Genomic DNA, 25071 nt, shown 5'->3' with positions numbered 1-25071 from the left:
AAACCCTCCAATTTTTAATGGCGATTTCCAGCAGTGATGAAAGCGCTGGTTAAAGGGAGACTCAAACACCACTGTTGGGAAATGTCACACCCTTTCAGGTCATCTTGGTGAAACCAAATCAAAAGTCTTGAAGCACATATATCAACTTCACATCCAGGAATTTATAATAAGGAAATAATCAAGGATATAAACAAAAGTAAGAATGTTTTCCACAGCTTTTTATATCATGGGGGCAAAAAAAAATTGTGAAGCAACGTAACCATCCAGTGAGAGCCCAGCAGTTGGTTAAATAAGCTCTGAACCAGTCAGAAGATGCCTCATAGACAGTTGTTAACTTCATTTTGGAAAAGTACTCAGTGACATAGAAAAAGTCCACTATGTATCCAAAACAGACAAAAGCAGGTTACAAAATTATGCACAATTATGACCTTAATTTTGTTAAATATACATGGTACAATCACAGAAAATAAAAGAATAGAAGTCAAGATCTTGGAGTTTAATAATGCATGGTGAATTATAAGGGGTTTCCTTCTGTATGTTCTTTGTACTGTCACATTTTATATGTGTTTTTTTCCATCAAAATTGGATCTATGTTTTCCTCAAATACTTTAAAAGATTTTAGAAAATAGGTTTTTATTACATCGTTTACTACCTTCAAAAGACAAAGAAATAGCTTCACAATTCATAGAAACCTTTGAAGTGTAAGTATGACAAATTTCAACCCAAAAGGTCAACATTTTAGTGTAACCTGATTATAGAACATGCTTAACACTAAAATCATAGATAACAGACCTGAAAATAGTTACTGAATCTGAGAGGGAACCAACAGCAACATCAGGGTAGGAATTTCGATCGAGGTCCATGTTTCCAGCAATTGAATATCCAAAATAAGGTGATTTACCCTTGAGAACCTGAAATACAGAGGGCATCCAAATGGACATTATGCTTGCAACATGAGCTTCTTCACTATGCTTTGAAAAAGACACACAAGTTTCTTTTGAACTGGAATTTGAGAGTTCACTTATAAGTAAATTATATGAAATTATATACGAGTCATAAATATCTAACATGATCTAACACTTCATACATTTAATTTCATAAAAGTCATCTGATTTACAGTCTCTCAAAGCATAAAAGAGCCCATTTCTGATGAGCTTGTTTACTGTATTAAGTCAATCAGGCCATTTCAAACCAAATTTCCCTACCCTCCCTACAAAAGTCTTATTTTTCTCAAAAGAAATGTTTAATTTTTGGTATCTACATTCTCCATGTAGTTACAATAATCTATTTTTTTTTTTTTTTTTTTGAGACAGAGTCTCGCTCTGTCGCCCAGGCTGGAGTGCAGTGGCGCGATCTCGGCTCACTACAAGCTCCGCCTCCCGGGTTTTACGCCATTCTCCTGCCTCAGCCTCCCGAGTAGCTAGGACTACAGGCGCCCGCCATCTCGCCTGGCTAGTTTTTTGTATTTTTAGTAGAGACGGGGTTTCACCGTGTAGACCAGGATGGTCTCGATCTCCTGACCTCGTGATCCACCCGTCTCGGCCTCCCAAAGTGCTGGGATTACAGGCTTGAGCCACCACGCCCGGCCTAGTAATCTCTTTTGTTTGCCCAGTTTCATCTCTATTTACTACGCTACTAAAGAGAATATATCACATCTCCTCTCTTTACGCTGTCAGGGTAGAATAACATTCTTTTGCTTTGGATTACTTTGATTCCTAACTTATCTAAGAAATTTTACAATTAGAACAAGCAAGTCATTGAATTTATATTTTCTGAAGGTATCTTCTAGTAATACATTTTTTAAAAATCTATACTATTGTGGATTTGTAAATAAAATTTGTGTGAAAAGTCACTTAAACCTAAATATTTTATTACAGGGCAAAAAGTTGAGACTGTAGCTGTAGAAATCCAGGTTATGTGGTTACCTGTGTAGGTTTGGTATTTATTCCATTTGCAGATCCATGATAGATAAAAACCTTTCCCGTGTCATCATACGGAGCTCCAACTGCAATATCTGTTGACAACATGACATTTTAACATTTTAAGAAACACTTTAGAAACACTCCAGTACAATGTTTTAAAGTAAGATGACATAAGCACTATTATTTATTCATCTTTTTTTTTCTGAGAGGGAGTTTCGCTCCTGTTGCCCAGGTTGGAGTGCAATGGAGCAATCTTGGCTCACCGCAACCTCTGTCTCCCAGGTTCAAGCGATTCTCCTGCCTCAGCTTCCCAAAGCTGGGAGTAGCTGGTATTACAGGCATGTGCCACCACACCCAGCTAATCTGTATTTTTAGTTTCCCCATGTTGGTCAGGCTGGTCTCAAACTCCTGACCTCAGGTGATCTACCCACCTCGGCCTCCCAAAGTGCTGGGATTACAGGCATGAGCCACTGTGCCCAGCAGTGCTATTATTTAAACAATCAAATAATCTATCTATAAATCACAGCCATTTCATAATCTATTATCTACCTGGGTAGCCATCTTGATTAATATCGCCAATATTTTTTACTGCAATGCCAAACATAGAATCTTTGGTTCCATTAAGACGAATTGGCTTCACATTATTCCATCTGCCTTGCTGGTTCATGTAGACATACACTGCACCTCCAACTTCTCCATCTCTATCAAAATACTGTGGGGCTCCAATAACTATATCTTGCCACCTAAAAACATGATGAGGGGAAAGAGCCGTGAACCAACAGCTAACATACCAGCAACACCAGTCTAGGTACTAAGATTACAAAGAGATATAATAGAAAGGCCCTCAACTCCAGAATTTATGACTCAATTATAACATTTTTTACAAACCAAGGTAGCCTGTAAAAAATGCCCCAAGAAAAATACTAAGGGTAAGAACTCAAAGCAAGTTCCTCAAGTTAGAACCGTAGTGCAGCAGGACCCCCATTAAGACCTCACCATTCTACCCCCCCCAACTGGCACCAACAGCCATGGATCTGTTTTTGACTTTATCACCAATTCCTACTTTCAACAGGAGCTGATGCTCCATCAGCCCCATATGAAGCCACAGAACAGAATCATGCAAGTGTTTTCTGAGTTAATTTTTTTCAAGTTTTAATTCTCATGGACCCATAATCCCAACATGTAAGTAAAAACTGAAAATCAAAAATATAATCCTATATGCTGGGGAAGGAGATGAATGTCTGTCTGCTGCCATCATACAAATGATAAAGATGGGTTGGTAAAAATGTGGCAGTAAAAATATTCTTTACATCAATCAACGTGAAAGGACGGCTCTTCTCAAGGCCTACAGAAGCTAGTCAAAGCAGCAATGATTTGCATAATAAAATAACCTGAGGTATTCTCACCCATCCTTGTTGAGGTCCACCACCGCCACATCATAGCCAAATGAAGAGGCCAGACCTTCTCCATCGAATATGTGCTCAGGGAGGAGATGTGCAGACTTCATATCTCTCCTTAGCAAAACCACGGCTCCACTGTGATTGGCTCTGGGAGCACCAGATACAAAAGTGATCTCATCTTTAGAAACAATACCTTTCCCTGAGTCCAAAGAAAAACCTAGAAAAACAAAATACATACAGCCCCTCACATCAATCCATATATTTTAGGCCTATGACATGGGTAACTCCATCATTACCTCTTCCTCTGGCTTCCCACCAGCTATCACATTTGTAATATGAGTGACAGAGTTCAGATTTGACACAAGGACAAAAGTCCTGGGGCTAGCAAATTTACTGCTTTCTATGGATAGTAAGACTTTCAATGAAAAGCACCTATGTATAAATTGAATTTTGAAGTATTCATACATCTTAAGAATCAACTTGCACCTGATTTTAATATTGGAACTATGGTAAAAGGAGATCACGCTAGATACTGAATTGTCTAGGAATAATTTGGTTATGTTACATCATTTACACAGAGAATACAACCTGACTTGAAGCATAATTGACTGCATATTATAGGGTTCTGCTATAATTTAATGGCCAGTATTTTTACAGGAATAAAATAAAATTGAAGAAAAAGTAATTAAGCTTAGTAAGAGGCATCAATCTCTTTGGTAATCAGACAAAAATAAACGCTATCACCACCACAGATAGCATTTCATTGTTTTGGACCAACTTAGTTCTGAGACACAAACATGAATACAAAACAATGACTGATGATACATGGTATTTGAGAACCTAGTATAAACAACAGAAGTGAGGAAGTTGTCATTGGTATCAGTTATATACTTGTTCAGAGGGCAGAAAACATTAGGACACCCCCATTATAAAGCATCAGGTAGGATGTCAGGTTACAAATAAGAGATCTGGTGAAAAGCAAATAGAAGTGCCCATATCAAAACCGTTCAAATTAAGTAAATGTTTATATAGAAAGGTGAGGCAGATGCAGAATAATATAAGCTCACCCTCTTTATTGGGTTTTACTTATGAAAAACTTCACCACTACCGTTACAGTTCTCAAATTGTGAAGTGAACTGAAAAACATGAGCCACCAGATTAGAGAGGGCAATATGGAATCCAGCCATCTGGCCACAGAGCCCCAACCATGGCATGCTTTTTGTGTGTGCTGCAACGGAAACAAAATAGGACATAAAAAGATTTATGCTCTGTATGGATCAAAAAAAAATGTTAATGACCACAACCAAGACAATTTATTTGTCATCGCAGAGGTCACAAACCTAGGTAGCTATTCATCATCACATCAGGGAATGTGTCAGGCTGCTCCCGGGGAGGCCGTGTTTTATAAACAAACTGATCAGGATCTGTATAGGAAACGCTGGTCAAAAACAGCAGGCCTGTACGCATGCATGGGATGGAAGAAATTGAAGAAAAAGTAATTATGCTTGGTAAGAGGCAGGACAGCCACTGCTGTTCTCGCTGGATGAGGAGGCCACCACTGCATCCGGCAAGCTGCTCTCGTTGCCAGCTTCCAAAACCTCAAGCAGATCTTTTTATTCCCCCAAACCCTCCAATCTTTTGAAGTGACAGATTCACACACAGCATGGACAAGCCAAATGTAACAATATGAATTTGATTTCTCTCTCAGGCATTCACTTTTGAGGAAGTCCATTCTAAAAGTGGCAAATGTATTTCAGAAAAAATGCTTCATATTTTCGTATGTTCTGACAGCAAGTACATTTATAAAATCCACAGCCATCCATCTTAAAGACCAAAGTATTGGTTTCTTGGCCAGTGTAATTACAATTAAGTATTTTCGTCATAAGTAATCCCTAAATAAAACATTCTGAGGCAGGGTCCTGCTCTGTTGCCCAGACTGGAGGGCTATGGTGCAATCACAGCTTACTGCAACTTCAACCTTGCAGGTTCAAGTGATTCTCCTACCTCAGCCTCCTGAGTAGCTGGGACTACAGATGTGCACCACCATGCCTGGCTAATATTTTTGTATTTTTAGTAGAGAAGGGGTTTTGCTGAATTGGCCAGGCTGGTCTTGAACTCCTGGCCTCAAGTAATCTGCCCACCTCGGCCTCCCAAAGTGTTGGGATTACAAGCGTGAGCCACCAGGCCTGGCCTGAACAACTTCTTAATGCGTGTTTACTAGCACATTGCTTGAAATTATTCATATATCTATACCTGTTTTTTCCTTTTTTACTTTCCATTTTTCTAGTAATACTGGGTACTTTTCTCCATTTTTTTTTTTAAAAACAGGTTACTATTTAGAAGTTTTTTACATTTTTTCGAAGAAATCCACAGTAATTATGCTTTATGTCAACTCATACCAAGAATTAAAGCTTTTAAAAGCCTTTGTGTAATTACCATAATGCACATGAATAACTTAGGACACCCATTAGTCATGCAAACAAGCCTTAGGAGTTAAGGAACTGGCCCTTAGACACAGTCTGGGTGTCCTGAAAGCCGCTTTAGCAGTCCTGCTCAACCTCCACTGAGAAGCTTTTATCCATCTGCGGGGCCCTGTGACATGGGGGTCCCAATCCAGAAGCAGGGCCAATCCTCAGAGAACCACAGTCACAGAGGGAGGACCTGGAGGCCTTGACTTGCCACTTAAGAGTAACTTTATTAAATGCAGTTCTTAAGAGTATCTCTGGAAAGAGGCACTGAACAAAGAGCTCAGCTTACTGTGAACACCCATGAACATTTTCATGGCTGCACGAACAGCCTGTTTCAGGGTATGCAGGCCGCCATTAGCTCAAGAGACAGACTTCCGAGCAGGAAGGAGGACGGACGATTTTAGGTGATAATAAGTTTCTTCCCCCCTTTGAGGCAGCCCCGGTCAGAAGGAAAGGATCCCAGGCATCGGTCAGGTTAATAACGCCTCTAGATCACCAAGCTTATCAAGTTGCAGCAAAAGTGGCCACAGTCCTGGCCCCACCTGGCCTCTTCTCAGCCTAGAAGTCCGGGGGCAGTAGGCCCTGCGAGGGAGTTTCACACAAAGTATCTGAGAAGGTGGGCAAAGGCAGCCATCTGTGCCTGCTCCTACCTAAGTAACTGTTAGCAGGAACAGGAACGAGACTTTCATCATGCTCAGTCTCTCCACCAACTTCATAAGGCCCATCTTCATAGATGTTCATGTCAAAAAAAGTGTTATTCTTTTGCTCTACACGAACAATCCCTAAAGGAATGAAATGGTAAAAACAACAACAAAAAAAATGAAGATGAAACAAAAGAAAATAAATGGTTCCTAATAAACATCCCCCATGCTATCACTAGTTACAGGGAAAAAAAATTTGAAGGAAAAAAAGAAAGGACAGAGATGACTTTTATGGTTGTTAAGTATGTTTGTGTAAATTTTTATGAGAAAGAAATTTGAGTCATTAAAAAATGTCCCATGCATTTTCATGAACTATCTTTATAATGCCATGAAACTAGATGAAAAATGGAAGGTTTGCTTAGTTAACAAAACCTACAGAAAACAAATTTTTAAATGACATGAACCTGATATATATATTTTACGTGCTCTGTAATCCCACCTCAAGTTGTCCTTTTTCAGCAGTGTAAAAGTGAGACATATTGATCTTTTCTTCAATCACTTTAACCAAGATTTCATCTTCTAAATATTCTTACAATTAGTAATTTAAAACATAAGATTTCATATAGTAAGCCCAAATCACTATATGACTTTAAATGGCAACATTTTAGGTCAGGGTTTATAAAGCAGGTAAACCGTATTTTCCATGAATTAAAATATACATAATTGGTGGATGTTTTTGTTGTTTTGTTTTACTGTATATGGCATTTATTCAGGCTAAAATAAAACTAAATTCAACATGTTATTTCAGTTAGGTCAAAATAACCTGGGAAATACTGTACATGAAGATTCTGTTGGGGTGAGGTGGGGGGCAAAGGGAAATTGCCCTTGAAGATTGCACACAGAGAAAGGTGTTCAAAATTCATTTAGAACCAGAATTAAAACAAATTTTTGAATGGAAAAGGGAACACTTTCCTAAGTTCTCCCTGATGAGTGAAAGTGTTATGTGACTTATATTAATAAATTTCTCAAAAATGGCTTATTTTCAAAGCAGATGCAGTTCTCTTCATCATGGATGACAGGTTAATTGTCTTGTATGATACAGCATTTTCTATGCCTGCTTACTTTCTTCAGAGAAGTTAAACTGCTTAGCAAGAACTGACCAGGTCCACATAGTCAAAAAATGCGGGCCATTTTCCTCTTTACCTCTCCACATCTCCATTTACTCACATCACAATAATCAAACAACTTTTCCTCACATATCTGAAATTATGCTTCAAAATTCCCCAAGTTGTCTGTAATCTGCCCTTCTAACTTTACTGAATTATTAGCAAAGCATGGCCTTTGAAAATAACATATACAGAGAGAAATGTCCACATTAATACAGTTATTAATGTCCATGTTAATACACTGTTATTTGTATATACCATTATTTAATCCTCCTAAGTTTTCAGATCACTAACTTAAAATTAATACTTCTAGCTTCATGAGCCACACAAATATAAAACAGCAAAAATTACTAATGTTAATTATTATATTCCTACTAAAAAAAGTTAACTACCTGAATTAAAGTACTGGTAGAGGAGAAAAGAACGTCAACACTAAAACATACATTCCACTATTATTAGCTTTTAAAAATCATACTGTTTAGAGATTTTTAATAGCCTACCCAACTTTTATAATATACAAATGTCTTGTAACACATTTTAGCTCAAAATGTACTAAATCATGGTACAAAAATCATATTACAGAAATTAGGGAGACATTCTAATCTCTATTTCTATAAATACAAAGCTCATACCTTTCCAGTTATAAGTACCCGGGGCTCCAAATACAATGTAATGAAAGTCTTTAGTAAAAGTAGCTGCTACACCTTGCTGGCAAGAGCCAAATTTCTCATGGCCTCTCAATCGCCCATCACAAAAGCTCCAATCTCCCCCATCCATATCGTCTTCAATCCTGAGATTCTGGCTCAGGACATAACACCGCCCAAAGATGTCTCGGGATTCCTGCTTCGTATTAACATGCTGCCTTTTTTCGTATCGGTGAGCACATGTCTGCAAGCAGATGGAAGAAAGTAGCCCATTCTTGTCTATAAACCTTGTTTTTAAAAAATTACGTATGGATAAAATGGTCAATACAGAGGTTAATTCTAAAGAGGATGATTAAGCATGTCCTCATCTTGGGACTGGATCTCAGACCAGCAAATATTCCCTGAAGTGGCACTAAGATGACCATTATCAAGGCATATAGAAACTAGAATGTGTCTTATTCTCACTGAGAATAATGCTCCAATCCAGGTATTAAATGACAATCTGTATCCATAGGCAATTCATTTGTAAATTTACCTGTCACATAAACAAAGGGAAACACCTTATTTCATTTTCTTAATTCAAATTGGCTTTTAGTGGCTGTATTAACCTTGAGAACATCAGTGTGAAAGTGGGTAATTATGTTCTAGAGGAGAGAAATCATGGACCTGTTTTCATAGGGATCAAACAAATACAGCTAAAACAAAGACATTCCCTTTTCCCCACACTATTTCCTTGAAATCAGTCCTAACTTACACCCTGAGCTCTGAGATTATTTCCCAAAATATGCCTACTTTTACAAGGCAGAGAGAATTACAAGGCCAGAAGAGACAGAAATAATCTCTATAATTTCTACAGGGTATGAATGGCTACCCTCTATGTAAACACAGGCTAAAAATATAATAGCGACTCAATTTCCCACAAGTGTCATTCCTTAAATAACAAAACTCAATGTTCACTAAATTTTTTTTTCTCAAAATTCTGTATAAATTTCATTACAGCAACCAGATTTTGAAGGAGACAAAAAGATTATCATATTCCAACCAGGAAGGCATTGCCATGACCATCTAGCCCAATCCACCTAACAAACCCTCTTTCCTTTGCTATCCCTTCTATTTGAAAAAACTCAGAATAAATAACAGGAGTTTAAAACTATCTGGTTATTACTTTCCAAGACCATGCCCACATTTTTACTATCTATAAAGCTATAAAATTCCAAGGATAGAAATGATGTCTAGTTTTGTTTTGTTTTTAATACCATCTAGAGTTTTAGGAATATATAGTAAAGGTTCTTTAATAAGTTATTCAAATCTGAAAGTTCTAAAGAAAAGTAGGTATGCCGGGCGCGGTGGCTCAAGCCTGTAATCCCAGCACTTTGGGAGGCCGAGACGGGCGGATCACGAGGTCAGGAGATCGAGACCATCCTGGCTAACACGGTGAAACCACGTCTCTACTAAAAATACAAAAACTAGCCGGGCGAGGTGGCGGGCGCCTGTAGTCCCAGCTACTCCGGAGGCTGAGGCAGGAGAATGGCATAAACCCGGGAGGCAGAGCTTGCAGTGAGCTGAGATCCGGCCACTGCACTCCAGTCCGGGCGACAGAGCGAGACTCCGCCTCAAAAAAGAAAAAAAAAAAAAAAAAAAGAAAAGTAGGTTGTGTGATTGCTTCAAAGTATATCAGGAATCACAGGAGAAATAAGGCTTTGATTACTACTACTTCTTTTTTTTTTTTGAGACAGAGTGTCACTCTTGCAACCTCCATCTCCCAGGTTCAAGCAATTCTCCTGTCTCAGTCTCCCAAGTAGCTGGGATTACAGGTGCATGCCACTACGCCCGACTAATTTTTGTACTTTTAGTAGAGATGGGGTTTCATCATATTGGTCAGGCTGGTCTCAAACCCCTGACCTCAGGTGATCTACCCGCCTCAGCCTCACAAAGTGTTGGGATTACAGGCGTTAGCCACCACACCCAGCCTGATTTCTTCTTGACATCCATTCCTGCTTTAAAGCAGTAAGTTCGCTAGAGTGTATGCTCCTTGCTTTGTCCCCTCCTGTAAGCCTGGTGCTGGCATGTAACAAGCAGTCCAACAGTATAGGATGAACATGTGTCTCTACACTTACCACGACCTTGCCCCCTGGACCTTGGCTCTGGACGGTGACCCCCATCCACTGATCTTCCTTGCTTTCTGACGTGGGGTCAGCTGTAGAAAGGAGCACAGTTAGCCTTCCAAGTGACTGCACATGCTAGAAACCATCACTGAACAAAAATACAAGCAACTGTTTCCAAATGGCCTTGACTCTGAGTCTAGCTACTCAATAAATTCAGTGACTCAATCCAGAAAAATTACTTGTCATCTCAAGGAAACAGAAAAGTGGTTTTTGGTAAGAATCTTTCAAAAATTTGAAACATAAAATACTTAACTCTATATAGTCACCTATGTTGTCCAACAATACCCTTTGCCCTCTCTTGATACCCAGGGTCCTGAATGCAGAAGGTAAGTGAAAGTATAAGACTAAGGGAGCCCTCCAAAATACATCTCTTAAGGCAACAATGTAAAATCTAGTATTCAAAACTCCAGCTACCATCCAAACTAAAAAAAAATGGGTACGTCTCTATATACTCCCCAATTTTTTTATGTTAACAGCATTAAATGTTCTTCACTGGAGATGGGAGAAAAAGACTCAGATTTACTTTAGGATCTTGTAGCTGACAATGTATCAATGCCAAACAGGCGAGTTATTGTTAGTCAGAGAGAGGGGGACCACAACCACTACCATGTGCTCATTTCAGTATCAATTTAAACCCACTGTGTGACCTATATCCAAATTTTTGCACTCCTGGATGAGCAGCAATACAGATACAAGTTTTAATCTTGAATCATTACAAAAATATGAAACTAAAGAACTTTAGCCAGAAGGAAAAATGCCAAAATGTTAAAAAATAAGTCTATATACTGAGATTGTCAGTGGGTTTTGTTTTTTATTCTTGATAGGTGTATTTTACCAGTTTCTTAAAATTAACACATATTATTTTCTAATAAATGAACACGTTATTTCTTTTTTTTTTCTTCTTTTTTTGAGATGTATTTTGCTCTGTCACCCAGGCTGGAGTGCAGTGGCACGATTCTGGCTCACTGCAGCCTCTGCCTCCCAGGTTCAAGCAATTCTCATGCCTCAGCCTCCTAAGTAGCTGGGACTACAGGCGTGTACCACCACATCCAGCTAATTTTTGTATTTTTAGTATAGACGGGGTTTCACCATGTTGGCCAGGTTAGTCTTGAACTCCTGACCTCAAATGATCCACCCAACTCGGCCTCCCAAAATGCTAGGATTACAGGTGTGAGCCACTGCGCCTGGCCAACAAATGTTATTTCTAAAAGATGAAGAAGCAAGAGGAGAACATCAACACGAATCTGCAAATCTACTTAGACCGAGCATATCAAATGAGGTTTGGCTAGAGGTTCTCAAGTACACTAATTGCTCTGCTCCACCTACAAGAAGCCAGGTACACTGGATGTTAATATGACTACCTCATGGTATCTTCTACCTATCCAGAGTCCTTAACAAAACAAGTCTCTATATGAGACAGTAGGGAAAACTTTATCTCTGTTAGCCAGCTCTCATTCCAAAGGGGTCTGATATTTAAAACTGTCTTTCTCCCAAATATTTTAACAGCATGTGAGAACTTTTGGCTGATGAATACAAGATATGCTCATTCATTCTCTTCATTGCTATGAAATCAGTTTTTCCACGACCTCCTGCAGAATCTCAACACATCACTAGGTGGCAACATCCCTACACCATATTGGTTTAGTAACCATGGTTAGGAGGAACAGCAAAAGACGCGGCATCTCAGTATGATTTTGAAAGTAAAGTAAGTATTTTCAGAGCAAATAAAAAACAGTCAAGGCTGATGCAATTAAAAGAGGTCCTCTCTACAAGAATAAATGTTTGTCCCTACTCTCCTCCCTCAGGGAAAAAGTACAGGCAAGCTGCCGAGTGAAGGCTGAGTGAGGGAAAGGAACGCACCATCGTTATCAAATTCGATCCGTGTGCATGGCCCCCGGGCGGTGATGTCACAGCTGTACAGCCCTCCAGTTCTGTTGGCTCTCTGCAGTGGAAGCGCTTCTGCCCGCGGGGCCCCCACAAGCAACCTGTTGATGAAACAGAAACAATTTGGAGATGTGAATTTAATATACATTTAACATTTAAATCAGGCCGGGCGCGGTGGCTCAAGCCTGTAATCCCAGCACTTTGGGAGGCCGAGACGGGCGGATCACGAGGTCAGGAGATCGAGACCATCCTGGCTAACCCGGTGAAACCCCGTCTCTACTAAAAAAATACAAAAAACTAGCCGGGCGAGGTGGCGGGCGCCTGTAGTCCCAGCTACTCCGGAGGCTGAGGCAGGAGAATGGCGTAAACCTGGGAGGCGGAGCTTGCAGTGAGCTGAGATCCGGCCACTGCACTCCAGCCCGGGAGACAGAGCCAGACTCCGTCTCAAAAAAAAAAAAAAAAAAAAAAAACATTTAAATCAGTCCGAACTAGGAGATAATGGGATTATTCTTTATCTAGCAATCCACAATTCTTCAACAGCTTAGGCAGTGAGTGAGAACAAATGTAGACTCCTATGGCTGGTTCATGTAAAACACACAAACACAGCTACACAGGGGAAGCCAAAGAGGGGATACCAAAACGGGGAAAATCGGCCTGTCTCTGATGGTATCAGCATTTCTTGCTGGATATGATCTGGTGTTTAAAAGACACCCTCTTCATAGAATACAACCTCTAAACCCCTATGATGCCAGGGATATCATATGAAACTCAAGAGAAGAAACCAAATACTTGTGACAATGGGAGGAAAAAATGGCCACACTAAATGTAATAAGCCATATAGTATGTCAGTTTCTAACACTGTGCCTTCCTGAGGTCGTTTTCGAGAGTAATTCTGACTGTATCTTAGATTTTCAGTTTATACACTGATTGGGAGAAACTAACAGTAAGTAAGATACAACTCAACTGAATTATTCACTTGCAGCCTTGGCCTCTTTCCAATTCTTTTTTTACCTCCAGTTTTATTAGGGTAGAATGGACAAATAAAAAGCAGATATATTTGAGGTGTACAAGTTGATGTTTGTTCTTCCAAGTCAGTTCTTACGTCTCTCATCCTATCAATCTCCCACAAAGGATTCAGGGACAACTGGGGTAGCTCCACTTATGTACTAGGTGCTATAATATTCCTTCTTCTCCCCAACCACATGTTTTTATCTCCTGCAAGGAAGCCCCCAATCCAAATCCACAGTCCTTAAAATTTCACCATCTCACAGCTGGACGGCTCTTTAGAGACCCAACGACCTTGTTGCTAGGTCTCTTTTGCTAACACCTTTACTCACCATAGGTTTACACAATCTTTGAGGCCTGGCTGACCCATGGAACAACTAGGACAAAAAACAAAGAAAAAGAACACACACCTGACTGGACAGAGATAAACCAAGAGCTGAGAGTTTTGGAAACAAGGCTGGAGCTGAGGAAAAGGACTGGAAACACGAACCTGTACAAACAACAACCTTTTACAACAGAAAACAACCCACTCCTGGCCGTCAAGAAACCCACAAATCTCAGACGCAAAAGCAAAACAAGCGAAAATACAAACCAAATAGTCTCTATTACCCTCATGCCTGTTGGGTTCCAATAAAGGAATCATTCCAATAAAGGATTCAACACATTTTTTTTTAAAACCATTATCATGCAGCAGGTGCCATGGGAGGCAAGTGTACCTGGAAAGCAGGAAAGCAGGGGAAGGGGGCCAGATGATGCCCGGACAGAGGAGGAGGGGTGGCTCATGGAGAACACATAGCCCCAGCACTGTCCCTCCTCCCAGATCCCTGGACAGTCAGAGTCAGCCTCCACCTCCAAACTCACCCTACCTTTGAAGGAACAAAACAGCACACACCAGGGTACAGAACTGACACACAGAACTGGAGCAGTGTCCTTGGTGCCTGAACCTTCTTGACAGAGGACAGAGGCAAGGCTGGGGCCACAGGGTTCCCACAGGTCTGCCCCATACCTATTCCAGTGATGTCCCTGATCCCAGGAACACCAACAAACAAGTACCTGGGAGGTGAACTGGCCCAGACTATGAGGTGAATGTGTTCAATTACTGTACTTGGCAGATGTCAGAGGTGGAGTCATGTGGTGGGCGCTGGAAGGGATGAGTGGGGTGCCAGGATCAGAGGCCCAGAACCCCAGGACTTTTTCACACTGGAAGCCCCTGAGAGAGACCAGTCCTCCAATTTTACAGATAAAGAAACAGAGACCTTGAGGAGTTTAATTACTCATCCCCCAAGATCTCACAGCTAGTGGGGTGGCCATGACAAAAATTACCTTGGTGCAATGTTGTCTCCGTTTTTTTACAACGCTGCTTAGGAAGTAAAACCCAGGATTTCAAGTTTACAAGCTAGTTGAAAGGGCAAAACTTACACAAATAAAACATCACAATCAAAACTGTTCTGTATGTTGATAATGTTGATAAAGTTAAGATAATAGAGATAAGTAGAGGAAAGGAAGGAAAACATTATTGCAGTTGGGTGAAGGCTGGGTAAGAGATTTCCTGTAAAGGTAACCACCAGCAAAGAGAAGCCTTAGAAAAAGCAGCACAGGAGTCCCAGTGTCTTAACGGTGTGTCTTCTCTAACCACTTCCTCTTCTCACCCACACCCAAGGTGGCTACTAAGCTACCCAAGACAGACACAGGGCTTATTTCCTGTTTACCCCATTCCCACATTCGTTCACGTATTCACTCAACAAACACTGATGAAGAGCCTCCTAGGATGAATAAGGAATTGCCCCCACTCCTCAATCTCTGGTCTGGGGAAGCCTGATCCGTGAACAGGTCATGACGTCATGAAATCACAGGGAGCTAGAGGTAATGAGAGGACGGAACAGAGTGCTGTGGGCACCAGCACCTGCTGGAGAGGAAGGGAGGATGTCACTAAGAGATGACAGTGGGGCTGGAGGTGGCCAGGTAGGGAGCACAGCACATGCAAAGGCTGCAAGGGAAGGAGCCAGCGGAAAGGGAGAAGCACACGATGGGGTGATAAGAAGGGGTCAAGGATCGGCAGCCTGGTCAGCAGCGCTAAACGACGAAGGGTCAGAGACCCTGAGACCCAGGCTTCTGCAGCCTGCCATGCCCTGCAGCGTACAGCTGCTTTTGGGTGTCCTGTGGTTTAAAAAAAGCTGTGGATGTTGTCCCATTCACATGCCCAGTCCCTCAGAGTGGGTTGGCTTCCCCCAGCCACTATCTGCTACTTGTTCTCCACTCTCTGTAACTAATATGTGTGGGACAAAGAACAGGCATTTAACTCAAATTTGTTGGCTGGTTACGGGGGGTGTGGTGACAAAATTTCACAAATGCCCACACCAAGCTCTTGCAGAAGATGTCTTCGTGTTTTACATGCAGTGGCTACTGCAGATGACAGCAGATCACACGGAAGGATGGGGGCAGCAGGGTGGTTTGGGGAAAAAAAACAACAGATTCGAGAAGAGACCTGCAAACAACAAAAGAAACGTACCTATGGAGAATAACTTTAGCTGTTGCACTGCTTCTGGGCAGGCTTTGCCTGCACATGGTCCTGGCACTGTCCTTCCTCCACCTGGGGTGGTGGTCCTGCAGGGGATGGAGGAAGCAGGGGTGTTCCACCGCCCCTCACAAATCCGCTGGGCGGCTGTGGGAAGAAGAGCGGACACCCAGCAGCAGAGGGCGCCCCTGCTCCGGTTGCACCTGGTCTCCTGCGACCCACCACGATTAGGTGGCAGAACCCATTATCGAAAGGTAAGGTAAAGCTACACCTTGATGAGAGAACACAGTAACCCCAACCACATTCTGCAACTGGAGGTGCCTTCATCTTCAAGGTAAAGCTGTACTCCCTGGTTCAGGAAACAAGCAAAGGCTCTTAAATTCTGCCTGGAACCAGCCTTAAAGGCAGGAGAATACAGCCCATTAGCTGAGGCTATGCGGAGCAGGAACAATAAATAAGGTAAATAGAGCTGTGTCCAAACAATGACAGCAGAGAACAACCTATCTACTTCCTAATCTAGGTCATTTAGGGTCTGGGTGCTGGTCTACGCTGTTCAGGACACGGTTGGCTCCTGAGCGAGCAGAGTGGGTACAGGTCTAGGAGGGACAGTCTACACCTAGGAAGACCCTCAGCCCACACAAAATCCAATTTATGCTCAAATTCCAGCTTTCTTTCCTTTCCCTCCAAGGCCCTTAAACGCCAAAAACTGGAGCCAGGCCACCCAGCTGGTTCAGTGTGAAAAGCAGGTACTCTCCGGGCACCACCAGGATGCTTACAGCAACTCCGAGGACCAGGGCAGCGGCAGCACTCATTACTGACCGTCCCAGTACGTATGAAGGAAGAGCTACGTGACAACTCGACCTTCAGAGTGACAGGGACCAAGGGATATGAGTTAGGGCCTTTGTAGGGAAGTGGTGGAAATTAAAAGAGCAGAGCCTAAGAGGTCTATTCCCATATCCAGTCAAGGCAAGAAAAACTAAACACAGGGCAAGAATCTGGGTGTGAACTAAGATCATTTCACAACCGGCCAGTGGACAACGACCTCCACTGAATTTTAAAGCTGCACTGAAATAAAAACTGCCTTGGGATTTCAACATATCAGAAATCCACACTTAAAAGGCAAAACTCAAAACCACAATATCATCTTTAAAGATAAGCAATAAACATTGAAATTCTAAAATGGAATGTAAAAATCTAACGATATAAGTATAACAGTAACTGGGGATATGATATAAATTCAGGTCTTTGGAGTATAATCAGAGCCCTGGGCACAAAGACTCAGGACTCACTATCATGCTATGAACACAAGGTTATTTCAAAATTCTTCAAGTAAGCCACACCCATTTCATATATTCAAGTTCTCTCCCAAAGAGAGCTGGTATACTTTTGCAAAAATACTTCAAAAGTTCTAAACACTGGGACACTTTTAAAACTCCAAGGACAATGGCAGCTTTGCTTCACTGTCTTTGGCAGTAATTCATTTCCTCAAGGATTAAAGATTCTGCCCCTAGCTATGCAAGCTGGTCAGAGGAAACATGAAATATTGCACCATTAGAACAAGAACACTATTATTGCTTAATTTAAAACACAGCCTTTTAGTTTGTCCAAATTAAGACCTAAAAAGTTAGAAAGTAGAAATACTGTGGCAATTGTGTCACCTCTACATTTAACCCATTTTCAAACTCAGGATTTAATTTTTGCTTAAGTAAAAGTACAAATGATAGGAAATCAAAAATAAACTACTTAATGGTAGAAAGCAACAGATTCCAAACTCATCCTAAGCCCCACACTCTGGATAAACCTCTTTTCATTCTGGATTTACTTCTCCATAATTCTGGATTATTATATATGTATTGATTTATCAGCTTTAGGCAATTACTGTTGGCCCCATAATATGAAAAGGAAAGAACAAACTGCTTGCCACTTCCCATCCTATGTTTAATAACTAGATTTAGTTCCTCTATTTGCTACTCTGAGTTTTAAAGATTCAAACCTCTATTTTCCCTTCAACTTTTGACAAAAATCTTGATTCCCTAGTTACTGAGACAAAGCTATCAGCACTTGGATTCTTCCTTCCAAACTTTCCTGTTAGTTTCTCCATGTCTTGCCATTTACCAGCTACACCTTTACACTTACAGGACCTATTACCACTCACATTTTGTCTTTTAACCACAATTCAGTCATCTATTCTTTTACATAGCCAAATAAATATTACTCAGTGCTGAACCAAACTGTAGTTAGATTTTCCTTTTTCTGTCTGGGAGCAGTATCAGAAGCCCTTGGCCTCAAAGGAAACTGTTCTTAGCATTAAGGTCAAACAGACTTGCTATTCTTACGTTCTATCAATTGCTTTATATACTTCACATTTGGACCATGACTCTTGCTTTCCTTGGCTTTTCTCATTGCCTTTATTTTTTCTTGTATCGTTCACCTTTATCCAAGCCTCAATCTTCTCTGAGCTCCCAAGCCATACCCGCATTAAATCAGGATCTCATCTTGGCTCACACTCCCTTCTCAGGGCCCCTGGACCCTTCTGCTGCAACGGAGACCTGATTCTCTGCCGGGTCTGCTACACAGGATCATGCTGGAACAGCCCTTCACGGCTATCCTGGGGTGACTGGATTTGATCTGGGAGCTGATGTTCCCCCTTGTTTGAATTACTTTCTTAAATATTGTCCTAACAGTATATGACAGGTAAACTGAGTGACTGCATATACAAAAATGTCTTTATGCTGTTCTCATTCTTGATTGATAGTTTGGGTGTAGAACTCCAGGTTGAAAAACATTTTCTTCAGAAACTTGATAGCACTGCTGTAATTAATTCTAGTATCCAGTTTTGCCAGTGGAAATTCTGGTGTTAGTCTGATTCTCAAAAGGATAACCTTTTTTTTTTTTTTTTTTTTTTTTTGAGACAGAATCTCCCTCTGTCGCCCAGGCTGGAGTGCAGTGGCATGATCTCGGCTAGCTGCAACCTCCACCTCCCGGGTTCAAGTGCTTCTCGTGCCTCAGCCATCCCAATAGCTGGGACTACAGGCATGCGCCATCACGCCTGGGTGATTTTTGTACTTTTATTAGAGATGGGGTTTTGCCGTGCTGACCAGGCTGGTCTTGGATTCCTGGCCTCAAGGGATCTGCCTACCTCAGCCTCCCAAAGTGCGTGAACCACTATGCTCCAGAGGGTGACTTGTACGTTCTCTGCTTCACCCAAGGCATTCTGAACAGCATGATGGTGAGCCTATGTGTGACTTCTTTCACTCCGCAGACTTAGGACATGAATTTCCCAGAAACTGTTTATTGTGTGTGGATCGTTTCATTCCTTATGTTTTCTGTCCTCTTTCTGGAACCTCTGTTAACTAGTCAGGTGGTGAACTTCCTGGGTTAATCTACCCTTTCTCTCATTTTCCCTCCTTCTCTGTGGTTCTGAGATTTTTCAACTGTATTTTCTGGTATTCATACTGAAATTTTTAATTTCAGCAATCACCTTTGCAGTCTTCAAGAGCTCTTTGTTCTCATTGTGCCTTTTACATAACAGATCCTAATCTTATTCTGTGGGTTTAACATGTTCCGAAAATTCTAAGTATTTTGCCTAGAAGTTTTCCTACAGTTCTTTGTGTTCCTGGATTATCTCTTTCTTGTAGTTTTTCTGTTGGTTTACTTCGACCACTGCCTCTTATGCTGCTAGCTCTCATCACATGCCTGATCATCCCTGTTCTCTTTTGTTTTGATGTTGTATAAAAAGGTCCATTTCTGGCTCGATCTCACCCTGAGCAGGAATTCTGAAAGGGAGTCCTGGGTGGGGCTGCTTACTCCAGGGATTTGCTTTAGGCTGTGTGGGTAGCCAGCTAGCTGTCAGACTGCAAACCACTCTTCAAATGCCAGAATGAGGACAGCTGAATTCTTGGAGTCCCAGCATTCACACTAGAAGCCCTAGTTTTGGGGGTTATTTTTAGTGTCATGACTTGGCCTTATCTACTCCTATAAAGAATTCATTCTTGGCCGGGTACAGTGGCTCACGCCTGTAATCCCAGCTATTCGGGAGGCTGAGACATGAAAATTGCTTGCAACCCGGAGATGAAGGTTTCAGGAGCCGAGATTGCACTACTGTACTCCAGCCTGAGTGACAGAGAGACTGTCTTTTAAAAAAAAAAAAAAAAAAAAAAAAAAAAAGAATTCATTCTTTATTTTTGTGCATTGTAAGCAATTTAAGCTTTGTAAAACATGTACATGTCAACATTCCCCTATCTCCCCGCCCCCAAAAAGTGCTAAAAAGTGCTATGGGTTTGGTATTTTCCCACAGCCAGGGTGTTAAGTGCCAGCAGTCCCTACTCCAGACAGAAGTAAGGAACCACCTGGTCTCCGTGGTCCCCTGTATGGTCCTTTACCTCCAGACCCACTCCTCTCTCCTAGTCCCTGCTTTGCTTGATCACTCTTGGTTGGGAGGTAGGGGAGGGGCACATGATGAACTCTAGACTCAGCTCCTTCCCCTGCTAAGGTCCTAAGCCCAGATCCCAACTGCTTTCTGCTTCTTCATATTCTCTTAACTATTAGGGAGCCTTGAGGAGCCAGGAAGCAAACCCATATACCTAGTTTGTCATCTGGAACCACAAGTCAAAATACAATCATTTCTTGCAGGCATCAGATTTTCAACCCAGCCTAGTTTCCCCCAGTTTGAACAGGAATGCCTTTCCCCAGCTGTTACCACAACGTCTCTCTTATCATGACTACCACTCCTCAAATACTGTGTATGCCTAAATAAGTGAATATATCGGGTAAAAACATTTCAAACTTTTTTTTTGGCTAACATGTATATTTAAGCTTTATGAATGCAGATGAAAGTCAACTGACATTTGATCATTTAAATTTATGCAAACATTTAAAGTCACACATACTTAACAGTCATTTAAAAATAATTTTATTTGTATTTCATCAAGCAATTTTAATCAAACTGTTTCTTTGACATTACTTCATCAGAGAGCAATGCCTAACCGAGTTTCCAGAACATTTCCAGGATGTTTTAAAGTTTGTAACATCCAGTACTTGCAATTACGATGTTAAATCCTGAGGAATGAGTACTGAATGAGCTAAATTTCTTTGCCTCTTTTTTTTTTGGGAAACAGAATCTTGTTCTGTCACCCAGGCTGAAGTGCAGTGGTACGATCTCGGATCACTGCAACCTCCACCTCCCAGGTTCAATTGATTCTCCTGCTTCAGCCTCCTGAGTAACTGGGATTACAGGTACCTGCCACCATGCCTGGCTAATTTTTGTATTTTTAGTAGAAATGGGGTTTATCATGTTGGCCAGGCTGGTCTCAAACTTGTGACCTCAAGTGATCTGCCCACCTCAACCTCCCAAAGTGCTGGGATTATAGGTGTGAGCCACCACAGCAGCCTGCCTCCTTCTTTAAATTATTTATTTTTATTTAAAACCAAAGTTAACCTCTATCAGCATCCACAATTAAAATGGATTGAGGTCCTTTTAGATTAAACTGAGGTGTTTAGAACAGATGACTGTGTCATTCCAAAATAAAGTAGTCAGAAGGGCAGCTCTCATAAGAGAACAATTTTGTAATGTTCAAATACAAGGGGAATAATTTTGGGGTAAAAAAAATCTTGCTTTGTATTTAGATTATAAAGAAAACACTATTCTAGACCCCTACATCAGACAGCTGTCTATGCTATGGGTATGTATGCTAGCAAGGGCACCTGGGACAATCCCTGTCTTCCTGGGGGTGCTGAGGCCCTCCCACAGACAGGCTATGTTGTACTGAGCCATTTTGGGTCATCAGACCATCCTATGGAATGGTTAACGCTTCTAGCCTTAGCTAGGCTGGTCATATGTCCAGGTTTCCCCAGGAGAGTCCTGGGTCATACTTGTTGTCTCAAAACTGAACGTTCACTCCACTCCCTTTCATTAAAAGTGTCCTAGTTTGGAAGATGAATGCTATGGTCACCCTAGCCTCAGATCGAAAGCTGGCAAAGAAACCTTACTGATGCAGCAGCTTGAATTCAATAGCACCACACTTCAAATCTCAACAGTGTGGCTGCATCTGGCCCTGGTATGGTTTCACAGGCACAGGTGAATTATTTTGGTCTGGGAAGCCATATGGCCAGTCTCCACATGATCAGGATACCTGAGGGTAAGCTCATCTGGTCAAAGCTCACTGCCCTTATAGGAGTCCTTCTCCTTTCTGGAAGCTTGACCCTGCAGGTATCCACTGACAGAAGTACTGTCCCTCCTCTGGCTACAGGGGGAAGTGCCTGCTCTCTAAGGGCCAGTGATTGACAGGGAATGGCCACACCCTCTACCACTTCCTGGCTGCCCTCAGCAAACCTGGTAGGCTGCCTTGACTGCTCAGTGTTTACTCTCCTCTCTTTAGTTAAGGGTCCCCCTTCCCTACTTGGTTAAAAAAAAAAAAAAAAAAGCAGAGGCGATGTTAAAGCTTGTTTGTGCGTTTATCCAAAACCTGTGCCTCTGCCTCTGTAAACTCTTCTCCCTTTGAACAAGAAATCAATCTACCAGACTAACATCGCATATCAGGCTTTCTAGCCTATATGTATGTTGGTGTGTGTGTGTACTTTAAGTTATGAAAAAACTGTTTTCCTTATTTTGGTGACTGACTTGGAGATCTAAAAAGACATCCGAGAACTCTGTACTCACAAGTTCTATCCAGCAGTAATGAGCTATGCTTCAGCAAATACTGTATTCAGTTTGTCCCATTTTATCAGTCCCAAAGAATCATTTCAAAATAACCTGGAAGGACACTATTTCAGTATATGCTTTCCTACAAGTAGTTAAGGAAGGGACTTCTTTTTCAGGGAAAAGTCACTGCTATTCACAACTGTTTAGCAGCAGCCGCAGTCAGGATTGGTGTCTGGACGTGAAATTCACACTCTTGCTGGCCCTTCTGCATGGGGCAGGGCTGAGAGGCATCTGAATGAGATTTGGTGAGGGCACACATCGTACTGTTTTCACCCAGAAGTTATCCCAAGCTGGGAGAGCAGGGTCTGGCACGCGGCAGGCCCTCAATAAGTATTTACTGAGCAATATTTACCTGGAGGTGTGATTAGTAAGAGCCACTCTCCACTGCTCCGTGAGCAGCAAAGCAAGCACCAGAGGTCGTCACTGCCCAGTGACTTGGTGGGAACACCCACCTATGCAATGAGACTTTGAGTTGGGTAGGCAGAATGTTTTCTATTGCTGCTGTAACAAATGGCCGCAAACTTGGTGGCTTAAAACACAGTTATTATAATAGCCTTCATCTTATCTTATTATCTCACAGTTCCTTAAGGCCAAGGGCCAACCCAGGTCTCACTGGGCTGCATTCTTTCCTGAAGGTTCTGTTTCCCTGCCCTTTCCAGCCTTTTTTTTTTTTGGTTCGGGTGTACACGTGCAGGTTATATAGGAAAACTCATGTCACAGGGGTTTGTTGTACAGATTACTTCGTCACTCAGGTACTAAGCCTAGAGCCCAACAGGAAAACTTTCCGTGACTCATGGTTCCTTCTTTCATCTGTAAAGCCAGCAGGCGAGCATCTTCAAGTTTCCCTCTTCCACATTACAAGAATCCCTGGGCCCATTTGGATAATCCAGGATATTTCCTTGATTTTAACATCAGTTGATGAGCAACCTTGATTCCTTCTGCAACCTAACTCCCCTTTGCCATTTAACCTAATGTAGCAGCAGGTCTGGAGGGTCAGGACATAGACTTCTTTGTGAATAGCATCCTGCTGTCCACAGCAGGAAATCCAAACAGCCTTTTATTCACATTCAGTTGTGCTCAGACACCAAGAACTCAAATCCTAACAATGGCTTAGGTAAAAGCATTTCAGGTTAAGTATTTCCAAAGGGCGTGTTCTGGGTTAACCCTCTCCATCACTCTCTACCCTTGAACTATACTGGGCTTCTTTCACACCCCTCCAACCACCAGCACTCTCCTAGCTCAGGACCTTTGCACAGTTTCTTCTCTCCTCCAGGCATCCTCCTACTCACCCCTTTATGTCTCCGCTTAAAAACCTTCCCCGAGGCGGGCGGATCACGCGGTCAGGAGATTGAGATCATCCTGGCCAACACGTGGTGAAGCCCCATCTCTACTAAAAATACAAAAATGAGCTGGGCATGGTGGCGCACACCTGTAGTCCCAGCTACTCGGAAGGTTGAGGCAGGAGATTGACTTGAACCCAGGAGGCAGAGGTTGCAGTAAGCCGAGATGGCATCACTAAAAAAAAAAAAAAAACCTTCCCACACTTTCCAGGCTAGATCAGGTCCCACCTCTTCTAATTATCGTTTGCCTTTCCTGCACAGCAATGGCCACAGTTAGTGATTATACGACTGTGTATGAGATCACTTACTCACTGTCCCTCTCCCTCCCTAAGAAGGTCAGCTCCGTAGGGGCAGGGGCCACACCTGTCCTGGTCACTGTTGCATCACCTAGCATCCAGCTCAGTGTCTAGCACTTAAAGGACATTCAATGGGGTATTTGTAATGAATGAGCCAAGTAATTTACATAATTAAAAGACAAACTCCAGTTTTAATAATTTCAACACAGCAGACTTAAAACTTCAAGAAACCTGAAACCATTTCGAAAGTAGACCCTCTAAAGGTGGAAGAAAGTAGGGAATATCCCTGTCAATGCCCCTGCCCAGGAAAGTATCTTGGATTATCCAGATGGGCCTCATGCAATCATCCTTCAGCCCAATACCAGCAAGCCACATGCTCCTTCGAAGGCTCTAGTTCTTAAAAACAAAAACAAAAACCCTTTGTATTCCATGTGTACTGTGATCTTCCTTTTGAGACAGGGTTTTGCTCTGTTGCCCAGGCTGGAGGGCAGTGCGTAATCATGGCTCACTGCAACCACCTCCTGGGCTCGAGCAATCCTCCCACCTCAGCCCAAGCAGCTGGGCCTACAGGCGTGTGCCACCACACCTGGCTCATTTTTTGTATTTTTAGTAGAGACGGGGTCCTACGGTGTTGCCCAGGCTGGTCTCGAACTCCTGAGCTTAAGCGATCCTCCTGCCTCGGTCTCCCAAAGTGCTGGGATTACAGGCATGAGTGACTGTACCAAGTCCTGTATTGTGATTTTTTAAAAAAACAATTGTGTAAGAGTTAGATTATAATTAATGCAGCATTGTTTTAAACAAAAAGTTTTGTCCGAAAATCTTTGAGTAAAAGTGATGCAGAAATGCCAGCTGCCAGGCTGAGAACATGACCTTTCACTTCTCCACTCTTTTTCTTTTTTTTTTTTTTTTTTTTTTTTTTTTTTTT

The 25071-nt window shown here is 41.9% G+C and overlaps 1 protein-coding gene and 1 long non-coding RNA gene across 4 annotated transcripts in view; one reads left to right on the top strand and one right to left on the bottom strand.

Moving 5' to 3' along the window:
• LOC111522163 overlaps positions 1-14049 on the top strand; it is a 33985-nt gene extending 19936 nt beyond the window's left edge. Inside the window, exon 4 of the long non-coding RNA XR_002725183.2 lies at positions 13633-14049. This is a non-coding gene — a long non-coding RNA (uncharacterized LOC111522163). The remainder of the gene's footprint in view (positions 1-13632) is intronic.
• ITGA6 (integrin subunit alpha 6) overlaps positions 1-25071 on the bottom strand; it is an 80942-nt gene that overhangs the window by 29908 nt on the left and 25963 nt on the right. For 2 of the 3 annotated variants that reach the window (XM_023185966.2, XM_023185965.2), the window contains exons 2-9: positions 12267-12391; positions 10359-10438; positions 8230-8485; positions 6441-6572; positions 3329-3539; positions 2472-2665; positions 1926-2014; positions 793-911 (exon numbers count right to left, since the gene is read on the bottom strand). In XM_023185966.2, coding sequence (XP_023041734.1) covers positions 793-911; positions 1926-2014; positions 2472-2665; positions 3329-3539; positions 6441-6572; positions 8230-8485; positions 10359-10438; positions 12267-12391 — 1206 coding nt within the window. Of the gene's footprint in view, positions 1-792; positions 912-1925; positions 2015-2471; positions 2666-3328; positions 3540-6440; positions 6573-8229; positions 8486-10358; positions 10439-12266; positions 12392-15804; positions 18701-25071 lie in introns of those variants that run through there. The other variant, XM_023185968.2, reaches the window with a different exon arrangement.

Source organism: Piliocolobus tephrosceles, chromosome 11, assembly GCF_002776525.5.
Source record: "Piliocolobus tephrosceles isolate RC106 chromosome 11, ASM277652v3, whole genome shotgun sequence".
Lineage (NCBI taxonomy): Eukaryota > Metazoa > Chordata > Mammalia > Primates > Cercopithecidae > Piliocolobus > Piliocolobus tephrosceles.
Note: the sequence above shows the minus strand (reverse complement) of the source record. Positions and strands in the feature narration are given on the sequence as shown.